Consider the following 23203-nt stretch of genomic DNA (forward strand, 5'->3'; position numbering starts at 1 on the left):
TTTAAATAAGTTATATTAGATTTAACCATTTAATAATTACAGAGCTCAATCCCTTTAACAAATCTACAGAACTATACGGTCCTCAAAATGTTTAATGGCATTTGTATTGGAATTTTAAGAGATTTATTTAATATTAATTATATTTCTTTTAAAAATAGATTTCAATTTGGAAGCAAACAGAACCCACACCACCCCAAAACTATGTAAAGTAAATCACACTGATGATTCGTATTTCACTTTTTTTTTTTATTCATGTAATTTCCCTGATTGTCCATTCGGAATTGCATTTAGAACCCTAACAAATACATTCACTTCATGATGAAACTGGCATAGATTTAGTGTAGAATCAGTAGCCGGAAGATCTTCTATGTATCTTCATTGGATAACTAATTGAAAGAAATATCTCATGTTAGTTTCTAGTGAGGCACAAGAGCTACTTTCTTTCAATAAGCAATTATAGAAAATTAACTAGGATGATGTTAAAATACCAAACAAAGTTACTAAGATAGTAAGACGTGCAGGTCATAAATACTCACAAGCCCAAAATCATCCACATATGTATACTTCTGCTCTTTGTAATGTTGCTTCTTTCTCATAAATGTCAAGACGATCCAATCACAGATAACGTTCACCTGAAATGAACCACAACATATTTTATTAATATAAGTTAACTCTAATTTTTTAATTAGTAAGTAACAGACATACGTACCAGGCCTAGAAGGGCCAAACCTGCACCTATATTCAAAAGTGTTGGTACAACATTGAATTTTCCAGCCTGTAGAAACAAAAGAACTTAGTATGTGTTGTTAAACAGCTACATTTTAATGCTATTATGCTAACCTGCCTAACACAAGTAATATTAGAAAGGTCAAAATGTCTCACCTGGCCAAATACCATGACATCAAAGCGTATCCCATATCCCTTTATAAGTGTCCTGGTCTCTGCGCCGTCACTGTTCTTGTAATATTTAGCAAATCTATAGAGATTTGACCAAACCACACTCTTTTAATGCAACATTGCTTCCTCTGAGGAACCACTTTTACTAACTGCAAACACCTCTTACCTGAAGTTGTAACCTGGTGCCACAGTATTTTCTGGGTCTTTGTTGTCTAGTCTGCGGAAAGTGTAGTGAGGGACACACCAGCTCTGAGGCATGTCAAGGTCACAATCCCACCGGATCTGCACTCCCATCACTCCCCCCTACGCAGAAGGAAAAAAGTACATCAAACATGACATTAAAAACATTTTCTAACACAAGTTTTAGGTCCATTTTAATCTTGAAACAGCAATTATGAAACATAAATTAAGTGTCTGACATGGACTGCCATGGTCTGGAAATCCTCATCAGCTTCTCTGACAATGTCTTTGAGTCTGAAGATAGGGCAGTCAGGGTCTGTTTCAGGGCTGAACACACACTCTGTCAAGTAGGAGCTATTTATATGTGGTAGGATATTCCTTCTGTAAGGACACAAGGAGGACATTTTATTCAGTCAATAAATTGGCAGATAACTGACTTGCATGGTTTTATTTTGCAGCCATCCAAGTAGAAAAATATCATGCATTTAAAAAGCTTACCTGTTGAATTTAAATTTGGGAAAACGAACACTATTCTTGACGAGCACAGTGAAGTTTTCAGCATCTGCCAGAAGTGGTGGACTGAGATGTCAGGAAGGAAAATAAAACACAATATTACCAACATTAGTCATGTATATATAATGTAATTTATTCCTGTGATGGAATCACATTTTCAGCATCACTACTCAGGTCTTCAGTCACATGATCCTTCAGAAATCATTCTAATATGCTGATTTTGTGCACATTTATTATCAATTATCTTACTTTTAAATGGTAGTTTTTCATGGTTTCCACAAAAATATTAAGCAGCACAACTGTTTTCACATTGACAATAAGAGGAAATGTTTCTTGAGCAGCATTTCAGCACATTAGAATGATTTCTAAAGGATCATGTGACTGGAGTAATGATGCTGAAAAATCAACTTTGCCATCACAGGAATTAATTACATTCTAAAATATATTGAAAATTGAAAGCAGTTTTTTTTTTAATTGAAATACTATTTCACTGTTTTTATTGTATTTTTGATCAAATAAATGCAGCCTTGGTGAGCATAATTTTTAAAAACATAATTTTTTTAAATATAATTTATAAGACTTTACTTTGGGGGATCAACAATCTTCTCTAAAGGACACCAGGACAGCACCTCACAAGTCTTCACCGTGTCATTGTAATTGACACATCTGCCAGTCCGGACACCTGAAAAATGTAAATGCATTGCTTTATGTATATAAAATGATTTGCTTGCTGTCTAAACAGTTGGGATTGCAAAGATGACAAGTCACAGTTAGTGTCATAATGCATTTAATGTAAATACTGAGCCATACCATCCCCGCGAGCATCATTGAAGCCTCTCTTGCAGTCCCGGTGAGAGGTGCATATGGAAGCTTGATCTGGATTCTATATTACACAAATTTAATACAGAAAATACATTTATTGTAATGTAAAAAAAAAGCTATATTTTGTATTAAAAATTTGTATTTTACATTTACTAAAAAATCAGCTATGTTTTTGGTATTTGATTTCAGACAATAAGGTTTGTTTTACTTTTTTTTAAAGCCACAATATGTAATTTTTCGCCGCTAGAGGTTGCTTATTCAAAACAAAGGCATAGATTGATGACGCACTGATTTGGGGGAACTTTTATTATGTCACAGACGACCGCTTCCACTTCTTCCGCTCATGCTTATATGGGGTAACGCGCCGCTGTTTTATCATATTAGATACATTATTTGAATGTGTTGAAAGTTATGTTATAATGCTTCTCTGTGTGTTAGCTCGGCGGCTACTTTGAGACACTGCAGTAAGTTACATCGATATTAGGCATGGTAAAACTCACGGTAAATCAAGAAAACAAGATTTAAACAATAAGACTAACTGTGTTGAGCTATAACAATTATTAGTTTTCTGTCGATGAATGTATCTAAACAGTTGCTCACCTGTCTAATAAAACATAATAAAGCGTCTTTGGTGTTTCCATGGTTTCTACGGAAATCGATGGGTATGATGTCATTGATATGACACGAACACGGTCCGTGTCCAGGTTAAAATTGCTAATTTCTCTGGACTTAAACATTCTTTGAAACATTTGGGATTAATTGTAGCCTACAATATACGATATAGCCTACTAATTCACGACCTAGGAAGCATATTGAGATCCAGGACGTTCACTGACAGCGAGTTCCCTTTTATTTTCATGAATCAGAGCGTGATCATAATGTAATGCTAGCCCAAGAATGATAGAAAAAAACAGATGCTGCATTAATTGCGTAAGATATTTTTAACGCATTAAACTGAAAAGATTAAATCCCATGCGTTAACGCACTAATATTTGACAGCACTACAAAATATATAACATTGCTCTAATGGTTTTAGAATATTTTAATACAGAAATCTTACCCATTTAAGTGCCTTTAAGTGACAAAAGAACCCCATACCTCCCATAATGACTCACCTCTGCACATTTGGACTGTGTTTGGTTAGGGGTGATAATCATGTTGGTCAGCACAAAGAATGAGCCATCCTCCTGAAACAATCAAAAGCATGTGTTTTCATAATATCAAAAATCTCTTTACTTCCTCATAACTGAATAATGCCCAGAGGCATGAACACTTCCCATTTCCCCTAAGATAGTGTACACTGCTAAATCACTGCTATTAGCAAATAGTATGGTATGGTTGTTTGAAAAGGGCCCACAAGGTTTTTCTAACATTATTTCAAATAAATTATATTTAAATCATTTAGTAATTCAAATGTTAAAACTCTAGGGGGGAATCAGCACCACTGAGCTCTCACAACGTTATTTACTGTAGCATACAATCGTTGGCAAATTATTTTGTAAAGGGAAATTTTGTGGGTTTTAAACTTTTCAACGCAATACTCATGTTTGTTTTGGAAAATTAAATGCTAGTTGAGTAGTGTATGAGTATTGAGCTCAAGTTTTGCATACAAACCGGCCTTCAGAAAACAAAACACATCTGTTTTTATATATTTGTTTCGTTTTCCTGACCTTAAAAACCAACTAAGTGAAATAAAGCTGTGTCCGAAATCGCATACTCTATTTTGAATAGTAATTACTTCACGGCCGCTAAAAATTATGTTCTATATAGGAGTGTGTGTAGTATGAATGTAATCTGGATGTACAACATTCACCATGTTGTCATTATCATTAATCCTCTCCCGTGGCCTCATGGGATTGTAAAGTGTCCAATGTATGCACACTTCAGAATCTCGCTAGAAGTAGGTCATCCGGGGGACTTTTTGCCTACTCTTTTATGAGTACTGTGAATTCTGACATACTTCTTTTGTCACACTGTTTTTCACCTACTATGTAGTAGGAAAGGATGCGATTTCGGATTAAGACAATTGAAAACCACTGGTTTAAGATTATTAAAGCAAACTTGTCACACCCAACATTTTTGGGGTTTTTTTTTGCCAAAGAGACATTGTTCAAATACACCACAATGACAAATATCTTGTGTATGCTAAAGATTGCACACAGCCCTTGAGTAAACACAGTGAACACAAAACAGTGTACTAGCATGCAGGCCCCAAATAGCCCTTCTTTGTAACCCATGAAGGTGGTGGCACCAGTGAGGGGTTAAGTGGACATGTAAATTGTCTAGCCTGTACCTCCTCTTTGTCAAATCGACGGACTACCTGAGGTGGGATGATGTAGTCAGCCACATCCCAGATCCGTTCGCCCAACTCAGTAGTGTTTGTTAGAGCAACGCCTTTCACTTTGGTCGTGACAGAGCTGAGGACGGTGTCCGTGTCCTGGTAGCCTTTCTTGAGAACACACACATACCTGTACCCAAATAAGGGCGTTTTTTTTAAAGAATATGATTTCATTTGAATAAAGAATGGAGTGTAAATGTGCTTACCCGATAACGTATGCTATAACTAAAGCTTGAGTGAACCGATTCAGCGTCCCTACTTTCTTGCTCCTTATCACCAATATTTTTGACGTGTAGTAGTCGAAAAAACACTGACCTACTGAATCACAGCAACCCTTTCCGCTCATTGTGATCGCTTAAGTTAAATAGTTAAAACATTTCCTCCACTCAGTTGAACTCAATCACAAGTTCAGTATGTTATTAACTTTCCACTACGCCAGTCCGGTCCAAACGTACACGCTTCCCGCTGAATTATTGTTTCACTTTCTGAGAGGTGAGATACGATCATGTCCTATTCAAGACCAGTTTTAAAGGAATAGTTGGCCTTGAAAAAAAGGAAGTTTTGTCACTACGCGGTTCCCGTATTATTTTAGCACGATTTGTTTAGTGAAATGATGATGACGCTGCTGTCTTCTGCACAATGAAAGTGAACGTGACCAGAAGCAATAAACTGGCTCAATAAACTGCATCATATTTCGAACTCTGGAAAAAAAAAAGAAGAGGTTTTATATTTAAGTACCACCGAGCTCTCACCTGACATTATTTACTGAAGTATTACAACGCAAATTCTGTAGTTTCTAAACTGTTTAAATTTGATGACAGACTGAAATATTGTTATATATATATATATATATATATATATATATATATATATATATATATATATATATATATATATATATATATATATATATATATATATATATATATATATATATATATATATTTTTTTTTTTTTTTACTTTATAATGTTTTTTATTCTTATAGAGATGAAGGTAAACATAGCAGTTAGGTGATACATTTATTGACAATACCCAGCCAGCACAGTCATGTGGGGCCCATATGGGCGTCACCTGGGCTGTCTAACTGGGGCCCAGCCAGTTTTGTCCTCAGTTTCCATGTAGGCCCCACATGGGCTAGCCCAGATGAACTGAACACTGCTCAGTGTGAACACTACAGGCTGTTAAATGTAACTGAATCAGTGTTGGAGTTAATGAGATAATTAAGTGATTAATAGAGTAAAGACTGAATATTACTGAAGACTCCTGATGATAACAAGCAGAATCACTGAAGGACAGAGAAAAACACAAAAGACTTCAGACACAACTTCACAAACAGCATTATCAGCTTCCCTTTTTACCTATTAGATTGACTTTCTGTTATCTTAGTTTTTATTGATAATTCCCACTGAGCAAAGGTGTACGTTGAAAAGACGTCCACTGAGGAGCCAGAATGAAAGTTTTTATGACGTCTGTTTTTGACGTGTTCTGCACGTCCGATATAGACGTTCATGGAACCTCAAGGTTATAAACTAGTTTGAATGTGCTCATTGTGGACATATTTCCCATTTGTAATTGCAAAGCAACTCACAGACAGTGTGTGTTTGTCCAGAAATCATGAAAATAAAAGAAACTTAGCTCACACCTTTGGACACTTTAGACAATTTAGCATCTGTAATTCACACATCTTTGGATCGTGAGAGAATCGTGGGATTCAATCCAGGATCTTCTTGCTGTGAGGAGACAGTGTTTCCCACTGAGACACTGGAGCTGCCCTTAATCACAGACATAAGACACACTTTGACTATTTCTGTCAGACGTCTACAGAAGCTCTTACTGAGAATTAACAGAGGTTTAGATGTTGATATTTATGGTGAATTTGAAGTCACCATTGTGGTGGGAAGCGTTTGCTTTAGTTGGGCTTTTGGTCCCTGTACTTGAGTTAGCTTTTCTTTGGATGTTATAACTGTGTGTGAAACACAATACTTATGGCTGAGAAAGCAAAGATAAAGTGACTTCAGGTGTTGTCAGCTCCTTGTTGATGACTAAATCATCAGAAGTCTAGAATCTGATGTTGTGCTTTTGAGTTTTAGGTTCTTGTTCGGCAAATAATAATTTGTTTATATACTATAACCTTGTGAATCTGCTGTATCGACACCAATAGCAAAAAAACAATTCACTCATCCTGAAAGATGATAAAACAGCAGGTGCACATTGTTTTGAGAAAATATTTCACATAGTCACACGCAGACATCAAGATTTTGCATATGATTCACAACAACGGTGACAATCAAGCATGAGTTTTGTACTTTGAAGCTACCCATCATGCATTGCAGCATGAAGTTTTTTTGTTATGATTGTCACCGTTGTTGTGAATCATAAGCAAAATCTTGATGTCTGCGTGTGACTATGTGAAATATTTTCTCAAAACAATGTGCACATGCTGTTTTATCATCTTTCAGGATAAGTGATTATTTTATTGCTATTAGTCCCGATACAGTGGATTCACAAGGTTATAGTATATAAACACATTATTTGCCAAACAAGAACACAAAACTCAAAAGCATAACATCAGATTCTAGACTTCTGATGATTTAGTCATCAACAAGGAGCTGACAACACCTGACGTCACTTTATCTTTGCTTTCTCAGCCACAACTATTGTGTTTCTCACACACTCAGTTACAGCAGCCAAAGAAAAGCTAACACAAATACGGGGACCAAGAGCCCAACTAAAGCAAACGCTTCCCACCACAATGGTGACTTCAAATGAAACATAAACATCAACATCTAAACCTCTGTTAATTCTCAGTAAGAGCTTCTGTAGACGTCTGACAGAAATAGTCAAAGTGTGTCTTATGTCTGTGATTAAGGGCAGCTCCAGTGTCTCAGTGGGAAACACTGTCTCATCACAGCAAGAAGATCTGGATTGAATCCCACGATTCTCTCACGATCCAAAGATGTGTGAATTACAGATGATACGTTTTCTAAAGTGTCTAAAGGTGTGAGCTAAGTTTCTTTTATTTTCATGATTTCTGGACAAACACACACTCTCTGTGAGTTGCTTTGCAATTACAAATGGAAAATATGTCCACAATTTGAACTAGTTTTTAACCTTGAGGTTCCATGAACGTCTATATCGGACGTGCAGAACACGTCAAAAACAGACGTCATAAAAACTTTCATTCTGGCTCCTCAGTGGACGTCTTTTCAACGTACACCTTTGCTCAGTGGGAATTATCAATAAAAACTAAGATAACAGAAAATCAATCTAATAGGTAAAAAGGGAAGCTGATAATGCTTTTGTGAAGTTGTGTCTGAAGTCTTTTGTGTTTCTCTGTCCTTCAGTGATTCTGCTTGTTATCATCAGGAGTCTTCAGTAATATTCAGTCTTTACTCTATTAATCACTTAATTATCTCATTAACTCCAACACTGATTCAGTTACATTTAACAGCCTGTAGTGTGCACACTGAGCAGTGTTCAGTTCATCTGGGCTAGCCCATGTGGGGCCTACATGGAAACTGAGGACAAAACTGGCTGGGCCCCAGTTAGACAGCCCAGGTGACGCCCATATGGGCCCCACATGACTGTGCTGGCTGGGTATTGGGGAGATTTATAGGAAAAACGCTAACTAAATGCTCCCCCTTTTTAAGAAATTAACAAAAAGTGCTTTTCGTGCAGAGTATGCTGCAGGAAACCACATAATATCAGATTACATTCCATAAACACACAGGGAGGAAACATTCCTCCCAGCTCTTTCCCGTGGGTGTTGAGTGATTTTCTGGAACAATGCTGTATTTAGTGTTATTGCCTAGTTTTTCAAACGATAAGGTCACAGTGAGTGCAGCAATTCAGAATTTGAGAGTGAACACAGCTGGAAACATGCTATTTCACAGTTTACTTATTTTTATGAGGTAAAGTCTACACAGAAACATTAATGATCATCACATTCATTTACTGAAAAATGACAAGGGCTTTGTCATATAAAATGTAATAAAAGCGAACTGATTTCATTTTCAGTGGTTAAACAAAATGGAAAGTATTACTGATAAAAAGTCAGAACTGATAATTAAGAATTACTGATAAAATGAGGCCTATGTTTTGTATAATTATAAAGTTTCGTGGATAACTGTCTGTTTTAACCAACAATGTCTATCAGTTTGTTTATGAGAGGAAATATTTCAAAATTTTGGCTTTCATGGGCTCCATCTTTTTGGGATCCAAGGTTTTCACTGCCTCCTGGAAAGAGAGGATTCCCTGGTGGGCCTCATCAAACAGCTCAGCCCCAATTTCTTCTCTGACTCTGTCCTTCCACGCCTTGAGCTTGGGTCTGTTCTCAAACACATCCATACCAGCACCTAAAGGCTGAAACAGACCATCAGAAATGACAAGGCATTATCAAATATAAATATTGTGTCAGATATTATTCCCCTTACATATTCAGGTTATCATTTCGCTTCATCTTGATTAATGACTTAATTGATTCGAAACTGTGAATGAATCGAATGCATACCTGCATGATTTCCACAATAGCAACCAGGTCAGCCAATGAGATCTGATCACCAGCAATGAACGGTTTGTCTTGAAGGAACTTCCAATCAAAAAGTGTCAGTGATGCATCAAGATTCTCTACAGCATTGTCCATCTTTTCTTTAGGGACCTCAACTCCCAGAACTTTTGGGATCAAAAGCTACAGCAAAACAAGAAAACAATTGAATTCCATTAACAAATAACAATTACACTCAAAAAGCTAGCAGTTAGCGGAGTATCAATTCTAAAGATTAGGTTTCAATCCCAAAGTGACAGAGCAATTGGAGTCAACCATCAACTAGGGATTTGCTGCAATCTAAGCACTGTTCTGTTCACCACAGTGCCTTTGAATGAGAATAAATACACTTCACTCACATTGAACCAGATTATCCTGGATCCATGTATCCGTATGGCAGTGTGTTGCCATGCCAGATATTCATTTACCCTAGCACGCTTCTGCAAGTCAGCTGGGTACCAGTGGTCCGGAGTGTGGAACTTCTCAGCCAGGTACATCATGATCGCAATACTAAGGGATCATTTGAACAGGAAGTAAGTTAATTTACACATTGAACAGTTTCACAAGAGGAACAAAACAGACAGGTGTATCTGTAGGCCTTTTAAAAATGTCTCTTTCATTTCGACTTTTACATTCTCTTACCCCTCCATGGCATGACTAGTGAATATAGGTGGGTTAGCAGGATTCCCAGGGGTCTTAGGATTCAGAAGTCTCCAACAATTTATCGGAAAAGATTCTAAATTTTGTAAACGATGGTGGGGAATCATGAAAAATCATCTTTAGATTTCATCCGCTTAGTTTCTGAATACACACAGAAAGAATGATAAAAGAAAAAATTGCTGAAACTACAGCCTCCAATTATTTTCTTCCTACAGTGAAGCTGATTTTACACAACAAGCAGAACTTCTAAATTCACCCATGTTACAATTCAAGAAAGAACTACAACCCACAACATAAGGTAGGATAATTTTCTAAAGACACCACCCCACTGACAATAAAGTATATCCCTGACTTAACTGAAGCGGCATCTCTACCATGCCATCATTCAAGGTCCATTTTCAAGAAGAGATCTCTGAGATTTCAGCTTCCAGTGATGTGGATTTTTTAACGGATCATTCAAGTGACACTGACAATCATCAGAAAATCGCACTCCATTACCAAATGCGAAGACCCGTCGGGGTAAATGGGCTGGTAAGAAGAGGAGCATCACAATCAACCCTGAAGAGGGGTGCTCGCCAAAGGACATTTTTATCTTCAACCTCACATGGCCAAGAATTCCAACCTCATGAAGTCTTCTGAATAAAGTGTTGAGTTTTGTTCCAACCAGAACCCTTGATCCTTTTGTTACGAAAATTGAATTGGTTAAAAAATATATATCTTCAAGACTGAAATGCTTCAACAAACATGGCAGAATTGATGATTAGTGGATGAATTAGTGGTTGGTTGAAATTGAAGCCAAGAGCCACCTTTTACCCTCATGTCTCAAACTATTTGATTAATACCTTATACAGATGGTAAAAGATATTGATAAGCTAATTTAAATGATGACCCTTCTGCAAAGAAAAAGTTTAACCTGTCAACACCTGAAAAAGATATTCTCTAAAGATTATAAGGAGTCAAGGACATTGTGGTAAGTCCATAAAGATCTAACTAGGCTTGCTGCGGTAGTCAGTCAGTGTTACTGTGTTCGGCTGACACCAATTGCATTACTTGAACACAACCGCACTGTCGTTTTGTTTTAAAGGAATACAAACTCCAGTTATAAAATGAAAGCGTCTGCTCTGCCCCATATACAGCGCGAGCTGCAGAGTTGCAGCAGGAGTCCGATTTTGAAAGCAAGGAGAGATGACTGGCAAGACGTTGGCGGAGGATTTGGTGCGCAATAGATCCTAAGCGTCATTGACAAATATCTTGTAAAATGTGGTCTAAGACTATTCATATATAAAGCAAAAGAATCACAAAATCATTTTATGCAACTTAAGCAAAATTAAGTGCTCTGTACAAGGATTGTTATTCCAAATATATTGATCATCCAGATGGCCAAGATATAGATTTGTATAATCAGGGGCCATAGTGACTGGCCCTGTTTACACTAGTGCGTTTTCATTTTAAAAGCATAACTTTTGCTACGATTATGCCTGTCATCTACACTACCCCGGCATTTGAAAACACCGCAGACCCCGTTTTAGATTGAAAACTCCAGGGTTGCTTTTCAGTGTAAACGGACCAAAACGAAGACAGGGCTGCCCACATTATGCTACCGGAACACAACAAAAACAGACCAGGGCTGCGTTTCCCAAAAGCACTGTACACGTGCTTTTGGGAATATGTATATGGAACTTTCATTTTATAACTGGAGTTTGTATTCCTATAAAAAAAAAACGACAGTGCGGTTGTGGTCAAGTAATGTAATTGGTGTACGGCCGAACACAGTAACACTGACTGACTACCGCAGCAAGCCTAGTTAGATCTTTATGGACTTACCACAATGTCCTTGACTCTATATAATCTTTCGTTGTTTGTTAATCATATGCTGTTTGTTAATTGGCCAGAGGAGAACTGGCACCCCGACTGAGCCTGGTTTCTCCCAAGGTTTATTTTTCTCCATTAGGTCACCTGTTGGGGTTTTGGTTTCCTTGCCACTGTTGCCTCTGGCTTGGCGTGCTCAGTTGGGGACAGGGGCGGTTCTAGACCCTTTTTAGGGGGGCTTCAGCCCCCTGCCCAGCCCCCCTAAAAAATGTGTGATTACGGTAACCTTTAAAGCATATGAAACTGGTGGGAGGCTTCGGCTTCGTCCCGTCTTTTAGTCAGCGTGTTCTTCAATCCGCAGCGGCGGCGAGCAGAGCGCACGTCAGAAGCAGAGGTGTGTGTGTTCATCTGAGCCTCATTGGTCCGTCACCGCTCGTCAATGTCAAAATATTCGAGAAAAACAATCAAATCAGAGTAGGCGGGCTTTATGTTCACACAGAATCTGCCGAGGCTAAACGCGAATTTTATCAGCACGACTCGACATCAAGTGAGAGAAATGTAAGCTAAGACTCTGCTTCTTTAAGTCAGAAATGTTAAACAAAGACAAAAATATTCAGGCAAATGAATAGCCTACACTTTTGTCCAATTTGAATTGAAAATAGGCCAATGTGATTCATAATGTAATTAACAAACAAGAAATATTAACAAAACCGTTTTCTTCAGATTAGGCATAAGATGAATAATGAATGTGTACATATTGTAAATTAATATTATTCCATTCGTAGCCTTCAGTAAATAAATAAAAAAGCTCAGCTATTTCAGCCTGTATTGGGCATAAGATTAGTAATGAATGTGTTTATTTTGTGAATTAATTTAATAAACTTAAAACTTTAATAAACAGTAAATTAACGTGTCTAAGAAAAGTATTCATAAAACATATAAATATCAGTATGTTTATATGTAAACCATATTTACTTTCTTCTCTGACGAATATATCAGTTAAAGCTCAGCGTTAGGAGGGGAAGAGACTGGGCAAGAGAAAAACAGAGAAAAAAGAGAGATGTGGAGATGATAAAGACAAATAATCTACAGCCCACTGACATGGTTTTCAAGCTACTGTATCTAATTTGTTGGCCTTCAGAGCATCTTAAAATGCACATATGTAGATCAGAGAAATAAACATTTTCTTGGGGGAGCTTTATAAGTATTACCTACTTTATAAGTAGGGCCTATTACTAAACAGCCATCCTGTGGATATGCATGTTAGTAAGCTACTAGTTAATAGCGCAATTTGGACCCTAAAATACCCTCACTGGGGGCTAAGCCCCCCTAAAATGAAAATCCTAGAACCGCCCCTGGTTGGGGACACTAAATTTTTCAACTAAATATCCAAATAAATCTAATTATTAAACTAAATTAACCATATAAACTAAATTACTGATCTAAAGCCCACACTGTCACTGTATGATCATTGAAATTAACTGATGACATCACCGTTTTCTCCAGAATGGCTATACGGCTGAATACAATTCTGTTGCATTATTTTCCTGTTTAACACTGTAAAGCTGCTTTGAAACAATCTGCATTGTTAAAAGCGCTATATAAATAAGGTTGACTGACTGACTACACCTAAGTTGATCATAGAGACCGTTGATGGCTATTGTATTAAAAATGCAGCCCAAAGCCATCTCTCTCAACGGCTCTGTAACATACCAGCCTAGACGACCATGTAAACAATAATACAGAGATGGAACTGCATGCTCTGCTGACTTTGTGGTCCTTTTTAGCAGCCGTTGTGCAGTTAAACGCTGTATTTTATAATACTGCAGCTACTGCAGTCTACATGAGCAAGAAGCAACTGTTCATACTTGTACGCGCATGCCCAGTGTGCATGGACGGTCATGTGACATGCGTTTTCGGTTGTGCAGTGTAGACAGAGATTGTTTCTGAAACGCAATGAAAACACCAGTGTAGACGAGGATCGTTTTTGTTTTAAAATGAAAACGCACTAGTATAAACGGGGCCTGCAGATAGAATTTATTCTCAAAAAGAAAATAATTCTCTCAGAACAAGTTCAGTCATATCAACAATAAACTTGGCAAACCATCATCATCAACGTGTAGATCAAGAAAAATGTTTAATGCCAAAAGACCCTCAATATAGGGAATATTAATGTATAGAAAGGGAACATCCATTGTGGCAAGTATAGTGTCTTTATCTAGATTTTTTATAGCTGACAAACACTGGAGAAAATCAGTAGCGTCTCTGAGGGAACTAGGAAGAGATGTTCCCATAGAAACCTATACCTGCTTTCACAGACAAGGCTTTGAGCGGTTTTAACTGAAAGCAACTTGCACTGACATATCTTAAAATGTCACCCAATCCCATTGTTTTGTCTCAAGATGTACACCAGTAATGTTTTTAAGGCACGTTTATAAAAGCTACTTAAATATCCTAACTGAACTAAGGCCTATTCTAAACTTAATCTAAGCCCTGTCTGTGAAGCCAGGCCATAATGTAGCCCTGCCCCTTTTCAGTGCTGTGCTCCTGTTATACTACTTAAACAGGAGCAAAGGTCACACTTGTCCAGTTTTGATTTTAAGTTCCTGTGAAAAAAAAAAAAAAAAAAACTATTACATAAAGAGGCTTTTGGGATTTTTTGAGTTGATTTTGTTAACCACTTGGCATGGATGAAGAGACAGATCTTGTATGTTTTCTTATGTTTAGGACAGATTTAATATTCTTAAACCATTTAGCACCTAAAACTTCTGGAATCCTGAAATGTAATTGTATTCACTCTTCTTTTAAATAACAGGAACTTTGAGTTCCTATAAATAAGTAAAATAAATGATGAAATTCAAAGACCACTAGCCCTATTTTGTTTATTGTTGTGGACAATGGGGATCCTTGGAGTCAAAATGCTGAGAGCCACTGATCTAGAACCTATTAAAAACTTGTATCACTATTAGATCTTAAAATAAATTGAAAACAAGAAATAACTTGCATTCCATAGACCACATACCTTTCAGCCAAGCAAAAGTCTCCATCTTTGATTGCTGGTAATTTTCTTAGCACGTTGATTTTCCCAAACTCTTCACCATATTGATAACCTAAGGGACAATTACGTTTTGGTAAAATACTCATGTAATAATACCAAGGTGTTGATGTAGGCTACTTAAATACAATTAGGTACAATATAAATGTTCAAAGACGTGCAGGAACTACATAACAGTTCGCCAAATTAGTGTGACTAACCACATCTGCCTCTAGGACTGCATGTAGTAGCCTAGTCTAAACCACAACTTTCTCCACATGTAATAGAAATGTGACGATAGTTCCATTTCATTATAAAATGAAGTACTTACAATATAAAGTTCACAAGCTTTTCCTTTCTATGAAAACGTTATATGAATGCTGCAAAATTAAAAGTAAAGTGCACACAAACAAACCACGCAGTTTTCCACAACGATATCATACCGTCAAACAGCGAAATCTTCTTGTGGTCGAACTGGATGTTGTTTTTCTGGGCAAAGATGTAAACAGAGCGACATGGCTGCGAAAACAGATCCAAATAAATTTCCAAAGACATTTTAAAATTACTTCACTTCTACTACACTGAAGCACAACTGAGTCCAAAACTGCAATAAAGTGACTGCACTCACTGCTGCACAAGAATAGAACTATCACCTATAGCCTACTAATACACCACACCCCGCTGAACTCTGTTCCTAAACAAAATGCCAACTTATCGTGTGTGTGTGTGTGTGTGTGTGTGTGTGTGTGTGTGTGTGTGTGTGATTTAATCACAAAGCACACAAAGGACCTAATCCTGGTAATATTTAAAGTTAGCTAATTAATAATTCGACTAATGTCAAATGAGAAAGGAAAAACTTTGGATACTTTCTTTCCATTTCTTTTCTTCCCTCTGGTACAATTAGCGCCATCTGTCGGAAGTCTAGGGTCTTTTGACCGTGACAGCTCAGAACAAAGAAATCTATTATTTGCAAATATATCTATGCATATTGCTTTGATTTTGTAAAACTACATAAACTGAAGATATCCCTATGGAAGATAATACATTAACTACTAATAAACTACTTTCTTGACTTTAGAAAACTTGTTTTGAGATAAAATTGTCTATACACTTTACAATTGCAATTTATTAGCCTACTACATGTTTATTTGTGTGCAAAAACACTGTGTTCTACCTTTCTTATTGAACAATGAGACATGAGACACAGAGATCAGACCTTAATTGGTCTACTTCCCTTTGGAAGCAAATGCAACCCACGTCATACCAAAACCCCCGAATGAATTACACAGACGTTTTATTCAAGAGCTTTTTTTATTGGTTTTGTAAATATTAATTTGGAAGGTTGAATCAATGTTCTTGACAAACACAGTCTGACTCGGTGTCTGTACTATGCCAAAGAAAATGTGTTTGCAACTGATATCCTTAAAATAAATGTGTAAGTCAAAACTCATTCTAAACTGACTACATTGGTTTTGAATATTTTCTTTGTCTTTTGTAAGCTCGTTATTAGATGATTCTTGATTCTTATATGGTCTGATTTGAACAGTAGATTGATTGATGTGGCACTTTCTCTGGAAAAGCTTGACAAACACAATGCTAATGGAATACATTATTCTAGTAACTTCCAACTTCTTAAAACTAAAAACAGACACCCAACCCACCATGACGTGCTAGCAAAATGCTTAATGCATTTTATATTTAACATATTAATAAACAGATTATTCTCTAATCACATAAATTAGTTACTTTTCAAGAAAGTCTGGAGATTTTAATGCAAAATATTCTTAATCCCATAAGAACACAACTTCCTTATAACCCAGCGGCAATGCATGTCCAGCTAGCTGAATCCCAAACAGGAATCACATATGGAGAATTACTTTTAAAGAAGGAATGCCTTATAAGAAGCTCATCACTGTTCCTTTCTTCCCAATCTGCCCCGGCTCCAGAGGGTAGAACAATATTAAAATACTGCAACAGAACACAAAAAAGAAAGACAATCAGATTCAGGACATTATATTTTATTTATTTCATTTCGTTTTCCACCCTACTATATAGTAGAGAATTTGTGATTTCGGATGCAGCCTGCGTTCCCATAATGGAAGTTCTGAAGCGTGAAAGAACATGAGCCAATTCAACCATAGACTGTAAAAAAATATGGACGTAGTGTCATTTTGAATTTATTTATGGCTGAAATGTTGCGCGTATATGTAACAAGCAAAGTATTTATCATAATGTACTTTAAATAACATTAAAAAATGTCAGAAAAATATCAGTTATGCTGTTGTTCATAAAAACCAGCAGTGACGTTGTCATCAGTGTCCCAATGGCTATATCCGAAATTGCATACTTCCCTACTATATAGTAGGTGAAAAACAGTATGTGACAAAAGACATATGTCCGAATTCACAGTACTCATAAAAGAGTAGGCAAAAAGTACCCGAATGACCTACTTCTTCCGTTACTTTCCCATGAAGAGGCCCCGGGAGAGGATTTATGAATGGCACTAAATCTATATAATTGACAGTAGGTCACATGATAATGACAACATGACGGTTCAGATTACATTCATACTACACACGCTCATACTACATAGAACATACTTTTTAGCAATAGTGAAGTAATTATTTATTCAAAATAATACCTACTCAAGAGAGTAAGCGATTTCAGACACAGCCAATGTGTAGTGAGCCAGTGTCCCTTACCAGTGCCCCGAATACTTGTACACGATGTAGGCTACTGATTCACTACCTCGGGAACTGAATAAAATGGATTATGAACCCCATGATTTGCTACTTACTATAGCTCAGGGCCCGTATTCATAAAGATTCTAAGAGTCCTCTCAGAAAACTCCTAATTTAGCTTAAAAACGTTTACGTAGGAGTCTTAGCTTAAGAGCTATTCGGGACATATCTGAGAGGAACTCTGAGCAAGGAAAATACAAAAACTTTTATCTTAGTGAAGAGGCGGGGCTGACCCCGTTGCTACGTATGACACAGTCTTTTGAAGACTGTGATTGGTTGGTTGTCCAAAAAGGGGAAAAAAGGAGCACTTTAAGTATAGGGTCTATTCTAAGCCTTCACTTTGAAATTACAAGCGCAAATTGTCCCATTTCACCGTTCTCTCTCACTCACACATTATATTTATGTATATAAATCCTTTTATTATTTACCATGCCGTTAATTTCCTATAAGGTATTTGATTGGCTTAGAATTATAAATATTGTTCCACTCTTTCCAATTACACTGATTGCTGGCATGTCTACCAGTATTTAAAGCAGCACTAGGTAGTTTTTGCTCTCGGGGTCCCCCTACAGTTGGGAAACAGTATTGTCCTCTACTACTGTCGTAAACTGTCATTCTACATCAGTGGATGCATCGCACGCGCATTTATTGACATGACAACTATGATAGCCCTGAACACTGCAGGAGGAGTTCACCTGTCTATGGAGTTCACATGCAGGTGTTCTGCTTGCGTCGCGTGTGAAATGTCTTCATCCCAGGTACAGTGGCATATGTTTCAGCATGTCATATGAATATCATTTCATGGGTTTTATTTTTTTCAAACGCCAAATGATACAGACCCTGTCAGGCTGAGGCAGACATGTCATTCAACCTATTGTAAGTCGATGTATCATCACAAGAGGTTTGAAAATATATTATAAAGGTTGAAAAGTTACCTAGTGCTGCTTTAATTGGTGGTTTGAAAGTTGGGTTCAATAATAAAACAATCTATAGCGTCTTATTAAGTCACTGTCATCCATTGTCTGCAACACATTTCTTCCTCTCAAAAGTCCTCGTCCGTGCTCCTAACAAATTTGACCTTAAGACCTCTTTTAAGGGTTAAGATGCTTTCTGAATTACTTTTTTCTTTACTAGGATTTTTTAGTTAATTTTAAGAGTAAACACCCACATTTCTAAGAATTTTCTTAGAATTTTGTCACTAGGAGCTATTCTTTGCATTAAGATTCTTTATGAATATGGGCCCAGGGGTCTCCAAACTCACAAACTTAGCTCCCACCCCAAATAAAAACACCTGAACCAGCTAATCAGTGTCTAACAAGGGCCTTGAAAAACACTGGCTGAATTCGAAATCGCCCCCTAAACCCTCAATCACTATTCCCTACTTTAGTCCACTGATACAGTTCACTTGAAGGAGTGAATGAAAACAAGTGAGTGAATTCGGACAGCCGCTGTGTGTACATCGGCTGTACACTTGTTATTGCGGTGCAAAGTGTGGGGTAGAATGAGTGGACTCAATAACGTCCACTATGGTTTCGGACCCCTTTAAATAGGGGTTTAGCGCCCTATTTAAGGGTATAGGGGGCGATTTCGGATTCAGCCACTGATTATAGCTGGTTCAGGTGTGTTTATTTGAGGTTGGAGCTAAACTCTGCAGGTGGGATTTAAATGAAGGGGGAGGGACAATTCTAGAGAGCATTTTATTGGACAAAAAATAGACACGCACATTAATGTGGTCAATCAACAATATTTTGGACTGTATTTCACAAAGACAGTATATATTAAGCTCTACATTATACGTTTTATTTAAGTAAGTAACGTTAACTAAAGATCGCCAATACATTTAAGGTAAATGTGTTAAACCCTGTGTTTTCCCGTTTGTTTTTATTCATGTAACGTACCGGTCATCGCTCAGCCCAAACTCTCCTTTCAGGAACTGGAAGATTTTGGCGCTGTGCTCCTTATTCTTCTCCGCAGTATCAGTCACTCCAATGGCAGACACGGACATGAACACACACGGGGAGCAGGACCCTGCGATCATCATCGGCAGGTCAGTCTTTACCACCAGATTCATCCTCTGGAGACATGGCGGCGGAAGTCATGATATGATCAAGGTCAAGATAACAAAGGAAAAAAATCACCTCTGTCCACAGACCATCGTAAGAACCATAACTTTTTCTCTTTTTTGCATGTAATACTCACGTCTTCGGGTTTCCCCAAAGCTGCAGCCAATGTTGAACATAGTCTTTTCAGAAAGTCTTCTGGAAACTTGCTTGCAGGTAAGTTGGTTTCTAAATCTATGAACGGCATTATTTCACAAGTTACTGCTGACAACTAATGTGAGAATTAACTGTTACAGCCCTTCCTTGTGATACACCGCCCTCTCTGATTGGCTGAAAGACAGCGACGCCTGTTCACCGAGCTCTGTGATTGGTCAGCGTGTCGAATTCCTTTCACGCCTCTTGGACGGATGAGATTCAAACAGGTAGAATCAAAGATTTTCAATGAATTTTGTTAATGAAATCTAAATAGTGTTTGTATGCTGCATACTGGATCCAATGCTCTGTTCCTTTCTGTTTGTGTAAAGTAAAAAATGCTGTCAGTATTTTTTTCTTTACTTCAGATAAACGCAGTGAGATTGTGTAATCAAGTCTTGCTGTGCAAATTTAGTTTGGAAAGAGTGTCATATCACTAGTTATCAGGCTTTTGTTTTGTAACTCTATTAGACCCTTGTAAGTCATAAACAAATCATTATCAAACAGCACACACTGTTCCACGTGCACATGCAACTGTGTAATGTGCTGAAAAGTTACACATCAGAGCAGCATGATGACATTATTTGTATGACATATGCCTTGCTTAAGTAATAAACCAAAGATAAATAGCAGCTCTTTAATCGTACAACATAATTTACATGATCATACATTCAGAAGTACCAGCATGTATTTCACAACTATCAACAAAAGTAATTCACATTAACTGCTGGAGATCGAGAGGACCAATAGTTTATTTGTCTACATTTAGTGTTTAGATCTTCCAAGTTCTCCATCACACCAGGGACGCAACACCTAAAGGGACAACATATCAGAAAGTCATTCTAAGGACAAGAGTTTTTATTTGTCATATTACATAAATGCAAGTGTATCTTTCACTTTATTCTTGAGTAATTCTTACAAAACTTTTGGTCACGTTAAGCACTTTGAAACAAAGAAATCTGATTTGGAATTTCTGTGTGTTGTATGATGAGAGGCTTACCATGTGAGAGTTTGCACTGCTTAAGAGCTTCATTGAACCCTTCGCACAAGCTCAGATCAGCCTGAGTCGTGGCGCAGTCCAGGAACTGCCTCACCTCAAAGAGACATGGGCCAGACTGAGAGGATGGAAGTCGTGAGGGCTCCTGAAAACATGAATAAAACAGAGAAATACAAGATGAGGATATGTAACCATTGCTATGCTTCTCAGTTTGTTACATATTCTTCATGAAGATAAAAAAAGTACAATCTTATCATCACCACCACCACATATGCATGCCAGCGATCAAGAAGACAAGTTTATTGTTGATAGTGACATTTTAAGGAAAACTGCACCCATGACAATTCTAATGAAAATAGCTTCTAATGCTTGATATATGTGGGCACTGTGAACTGTTGTAAACAAGTAAAAATCCCATTCATTTTCTCCACAAGGTAAGAAGTTTTTTTTTTTAACAATAACTTATAAACCATTAAAGATAGAACTCATGTGAGTTACGAGGTTGTTAATCGATGGAATATGCTTTTGTTGATCCCATCTGTTTGCATTATTTCAACTTTTTAAAATTGTTTAACAATTCCTGGTGAAAAACTACATTACCCATGATTCATAAGTCCCATGAAGCACTGTGAAAACACTCCCAAACTACTGACATATTTATATAATTTACAATAAATGTAAAATATACATAGACAATTAACATCTTGAAATCAACAGTTTTATATATATTCTTTAATATTGAGTACGATTTTTAGAACTATATCTTTATCTTTACAGTTATCGTCCTTGGTGTGAACCGGCCAAGTCTTGTAACTTTGTCTTTTTGTAAATCCTTTTTTTTTGCTTCAAATCAAAGTTTGTAATGTTTTAACTCTGGTTGTTTTGGTTCACGGCTTGGTACTCTTTAATGAAGACTTTTTAAAAATCACTAAAAATGGGAAAATACTTCCGGAACAAAGGTGGCTGAAAAAGTGGGTAGGCACAGTTGTGTTTCACAAAGAAATATGACATTTGTCAGGCATCACCTGATATGTGGGTGCTGGTTTGGGTGCCTCCGAGCTGCTGCTGCTGCCTCCACTGAAAGCACCTGAGATGGCACTGCCCATCACATGTCCAACAGCCGAGCCGACTGCCACTCCGGCAGCTGTGGTGGCCATTTGGGCCATGAGACCTGGCTGCTTGGGCTGGACCGCGGCAGGTGCCACTGCCATCGGAGGAGGTGCTGCGGGGGCTGGAGCATAGGATGGGGCAGGAGCACTGTGAAGCAAACAAGGTGAACTGTGTTATAGACTCTACGTAGTCACGTATAAAACTGCATATGCAATCCCATAAAAGTTGAATAACCCACATTGGCATAACCCTTGAAAAAGTTATATGTAGAGAATATAAGATATAAAGAATATTTTTTACATTAACCTGAATTAGTATCACGTGATACAGACATGCCTTTGAGCTTCTTTTGGCAACTTAAGATGGAAAGAAGATAAAGTCTTAAACCTGCTTACATCATTGGCTATTAAATGACAGACATTATGCATAAATAAATAAATACTAAGCAGATATTAAGGCTTTTCAACTCCTTGTCATTAAGAATAAGGTTTTTGGTCTGACCTTTTACCTACTGTTCTGGTTGTATTTATGATACACAAAGGGAATATCTGAATCCCCTAATTTCTAAGCAAAACATTCAGTCGTGTTTTTTTTTTAATCCACAGCTAATATGCAGCTAACATATCGTGTAACTTTACTCCTACATAGAGTCAAATTTAGCTCGCTGCTCGCTAACGCAGGTTTACAGCATGTAACAAAACTATCAGCCAAGTGTTGAGATACCTCGCTGGTGCTGAAGGACGACTGCGACTTCCTCTTGCCATTTCAAAGGTAGAGCGTAATTGCAATCAATGCCCACTTATTATTATTATAAAGTCTCGAACAAAGCGCGGGTGTTGTTACATCCACTCTATGCACACACACACACAGACAGAATACTGAATGACAGCCGGTAAGCGCACGTGCGTTTGACCTTGTGTGGTAACTACAGTCATTCGTTCGCGCATGCGCGCGTCGGTGTTCTAGAAATTTTGTAGAAAAGCACGGGGATTAATTCGTTCTTTTTTGGCGTAAATGTATTATGTATAGCGGTTCCATTGATCCTAAAATGATTCCAAAAATGTACTAAACTACCCACGCAAAATTGTAGAATGTTCGCTCTTAAGATATGTGATATTTACATTAATTGCAGGCTCTGGTTCATCTTGTCAGAAGCTTTCCCACTAGATGGCACTAAAATATTGGCATTAAAACCATCTCTGTGAACGAACATAGCGTCACAATAGGTAACAGTTTGGCACAGGCAGCGAGGGGAAAGAGGCTGTTTTAAATGTGTTATGTTTTATTGTAGCATGCTGTGCTTGAT

General features: G+C 37.4%; 4 protein-coding genes across 4 annotated transcripts; all 4 read right to left on the reverse strand.

Annotated features, from left to right (window-relative positions):
* Positions 1-251: 251 nt before the first annotated feature.
* p2rx4a (purinergic receptor P2X, ligand-gated ion channel, 4a) lies at positions 252-5389 on the reverse strand. The gene is made up of 12 exons (XM_079835410.1): positions 4957-5389; positions 4733-4880; positions 3528-3599; positions 2401-2473; positions 2176-2272; positions 1576-1656; positions 1317-1458; positions 1064-1200; positions 883-976; positions 710-775; positions 537-632; positions 252-386 (listed from the first exon to the last, which is right to left on the reverse strand). Exons 1-12 carry the CDS (start codon positions 5094-5096, stop codon positions 366-368), a joined length of 1167 nt encoding a protein of 388 aa, XP_079691536.1. The 5' UTR covers positions 5097-5389; the 3' UTR covers positions 252-365.
* A 3242-nt stretch (positions 5390-8631) lies between these two features.
* gstt1b (glutathione S-transferase theta 1b) lies at positions 8632-15705 on the reverse strand. The gene is made up of 5 exons (XM_079835636.1): positions 15241-15705; positions 14786-14873; positions 9654-9804; positions 9262-9438; positions 8632-9113 (listed from the first exon to the last, which is right to left on the reverse strand). Exons 1-5 carry the CDS (start codon positions 15350-15352, stop codon positions 8913-8915), a joined length of 729 nt encoding a protein of 242 aa, XP_079691762.1. The 5' UTR covers positions 15353-15705; the 3' UTR covers positions 8632-8912.
* A 391-nt stretch (positions 15706-16096) lies between these two features.
* ddt (D-dopachrome tautomerase) lies at positions 16097-19867 on the reverse strand. The gene is made up of 3 exons (XM_079835506.1): positions 19738-19867; positions 19437-19612; positions 16097-16765 (listed from the first exon to the last, which is right to left on the reverse strand). The coding sequence occupies exons 1-3, from the start codon at positions 19843-19845 to the stop codon at positions 16693-16695; spliced, it is 357 nt and encodes a 118-aa protein (XP_079691632.1). The 5' UTR covers positions 19846-19867; the 3' UTR covers positions 16097-16692.
* A 602-nt stretch (positions 19868-20469) lies between these two features.
* Positions 20470-22844, reverse strand: chchd10 (coiled-coil-helix-coiled-coil-helix domain containing 10). Its single transcript, XM_079835505.1, has 4 exons — positions 22621-22844; positions 21813-22044; positions 20791-20932; positions 20470-20603 (listed from the first exon to the last, which is right to left on the reverse strand). The coding sequence occupies exons 1-4, from the start codon at positions 22659-22661 to the stop codon at positions 20584-20586; spliced, it is 435 nt and encodes a 144-aa protein (XP_079691631.1). The 5' UTR covers positions 22662-22844; the 3' UTR covers positions 20470-20583.
* Positions 22845-23203: the final 359 nt, after the last annotated feature.

Source organism: Gobio gobio (genome assembly GCF_949357685.1).
Source record: "Gobio gobio genome assembly, chromosome: 14".
NCBI classification, from domain to species: domain Eukaryota; kingdom Metazoa; phylum Chordata; class Actinopteri; order Cypriniformes; family Gobionidae; genus Gobio; species Gobio gobio.

Coding starts and splice junctions, on each gene's coding strand:
- chchd10 (XM_079835505.1), bottom strand. CDS start 22,661: ATGGCAAGAGGAAGTCGCAGTCGTCCTTCAGCACCAGCGAG. Junction 22,045..22,620: donor CGTCCTTCAGCACCAGCGAG/GTATCTCAACAC, acceptor TTTGCTTCACAG/TGCTCCTGCCCCATCCTATG. Junction 20,604..20,790: donor GCAGTGCAAACTCTCACATG/GTAAGCCTCTCA, acceptor TTGTCCCTTTAG/GTGTTGCGTCCCTGGTGTGA.
- gstt1b (XM_079835636.1), bottom strand. CDS start 15,352: ATGTCTTTGGAAATTTATTTGGATCTGTTTTCGCAGCCATGTCGCTCT. Junction 9,439..9,653: donor CCAGGATAATCTGGTTCAAT/GTGAGTGAAGTG, acceptor GTTTTGCTGTAG/CTTTTGATCCCAAAAGTTCT. Junction 9,114..9,261: donor CTATTGTGGAAATCATGCAG/GTATGCATTCGA, acceptor GGTCTGTTTCAG/CCTTTAGGTGCTGGTATGGA.
- p2rx4a (XM_079835410.1), bottom strand. CDS start 5,096: ATGAGCGGAAAGGGTTGCTGTGATTCAGTAGGTCAGTGTTTTTTCGAC. Junction 4,881..4,956: donor GTTATAGCATACGTTATCGG/GTAAGCACATTT, acceptor ATTTGGGTACAG/GTATGTGTGTGTTCTCAAGA. Junction 1,657..2,175: donor AAGATTGTTGATCCCCCAAA/GTAAAGTCTTAT, acceptor CTGACATCTCAG/TCCACCACTTCTGGCAGATG.
- ddt (XM_079835506.1), bottom strand. CDS start 19,845: ATGCCGTTCATAGATTTAGAAACCAACTTACCTGCAAGCAAGTTTCCA. Junction 19,613..19,737: donor CTTTGGGGAAACCCGAAGAC/GTGAGTATTACA, acceptor CCATGTCTCCAG/AGGATGAATCTGGTGGTAAA. Junction 16,766..19,436: donor TTTGGGCTGAGCGATGACCG/GTACGTTACATG, acceptor GTTCTGTTGCAG/TATTTTAATATTGTTCTACC.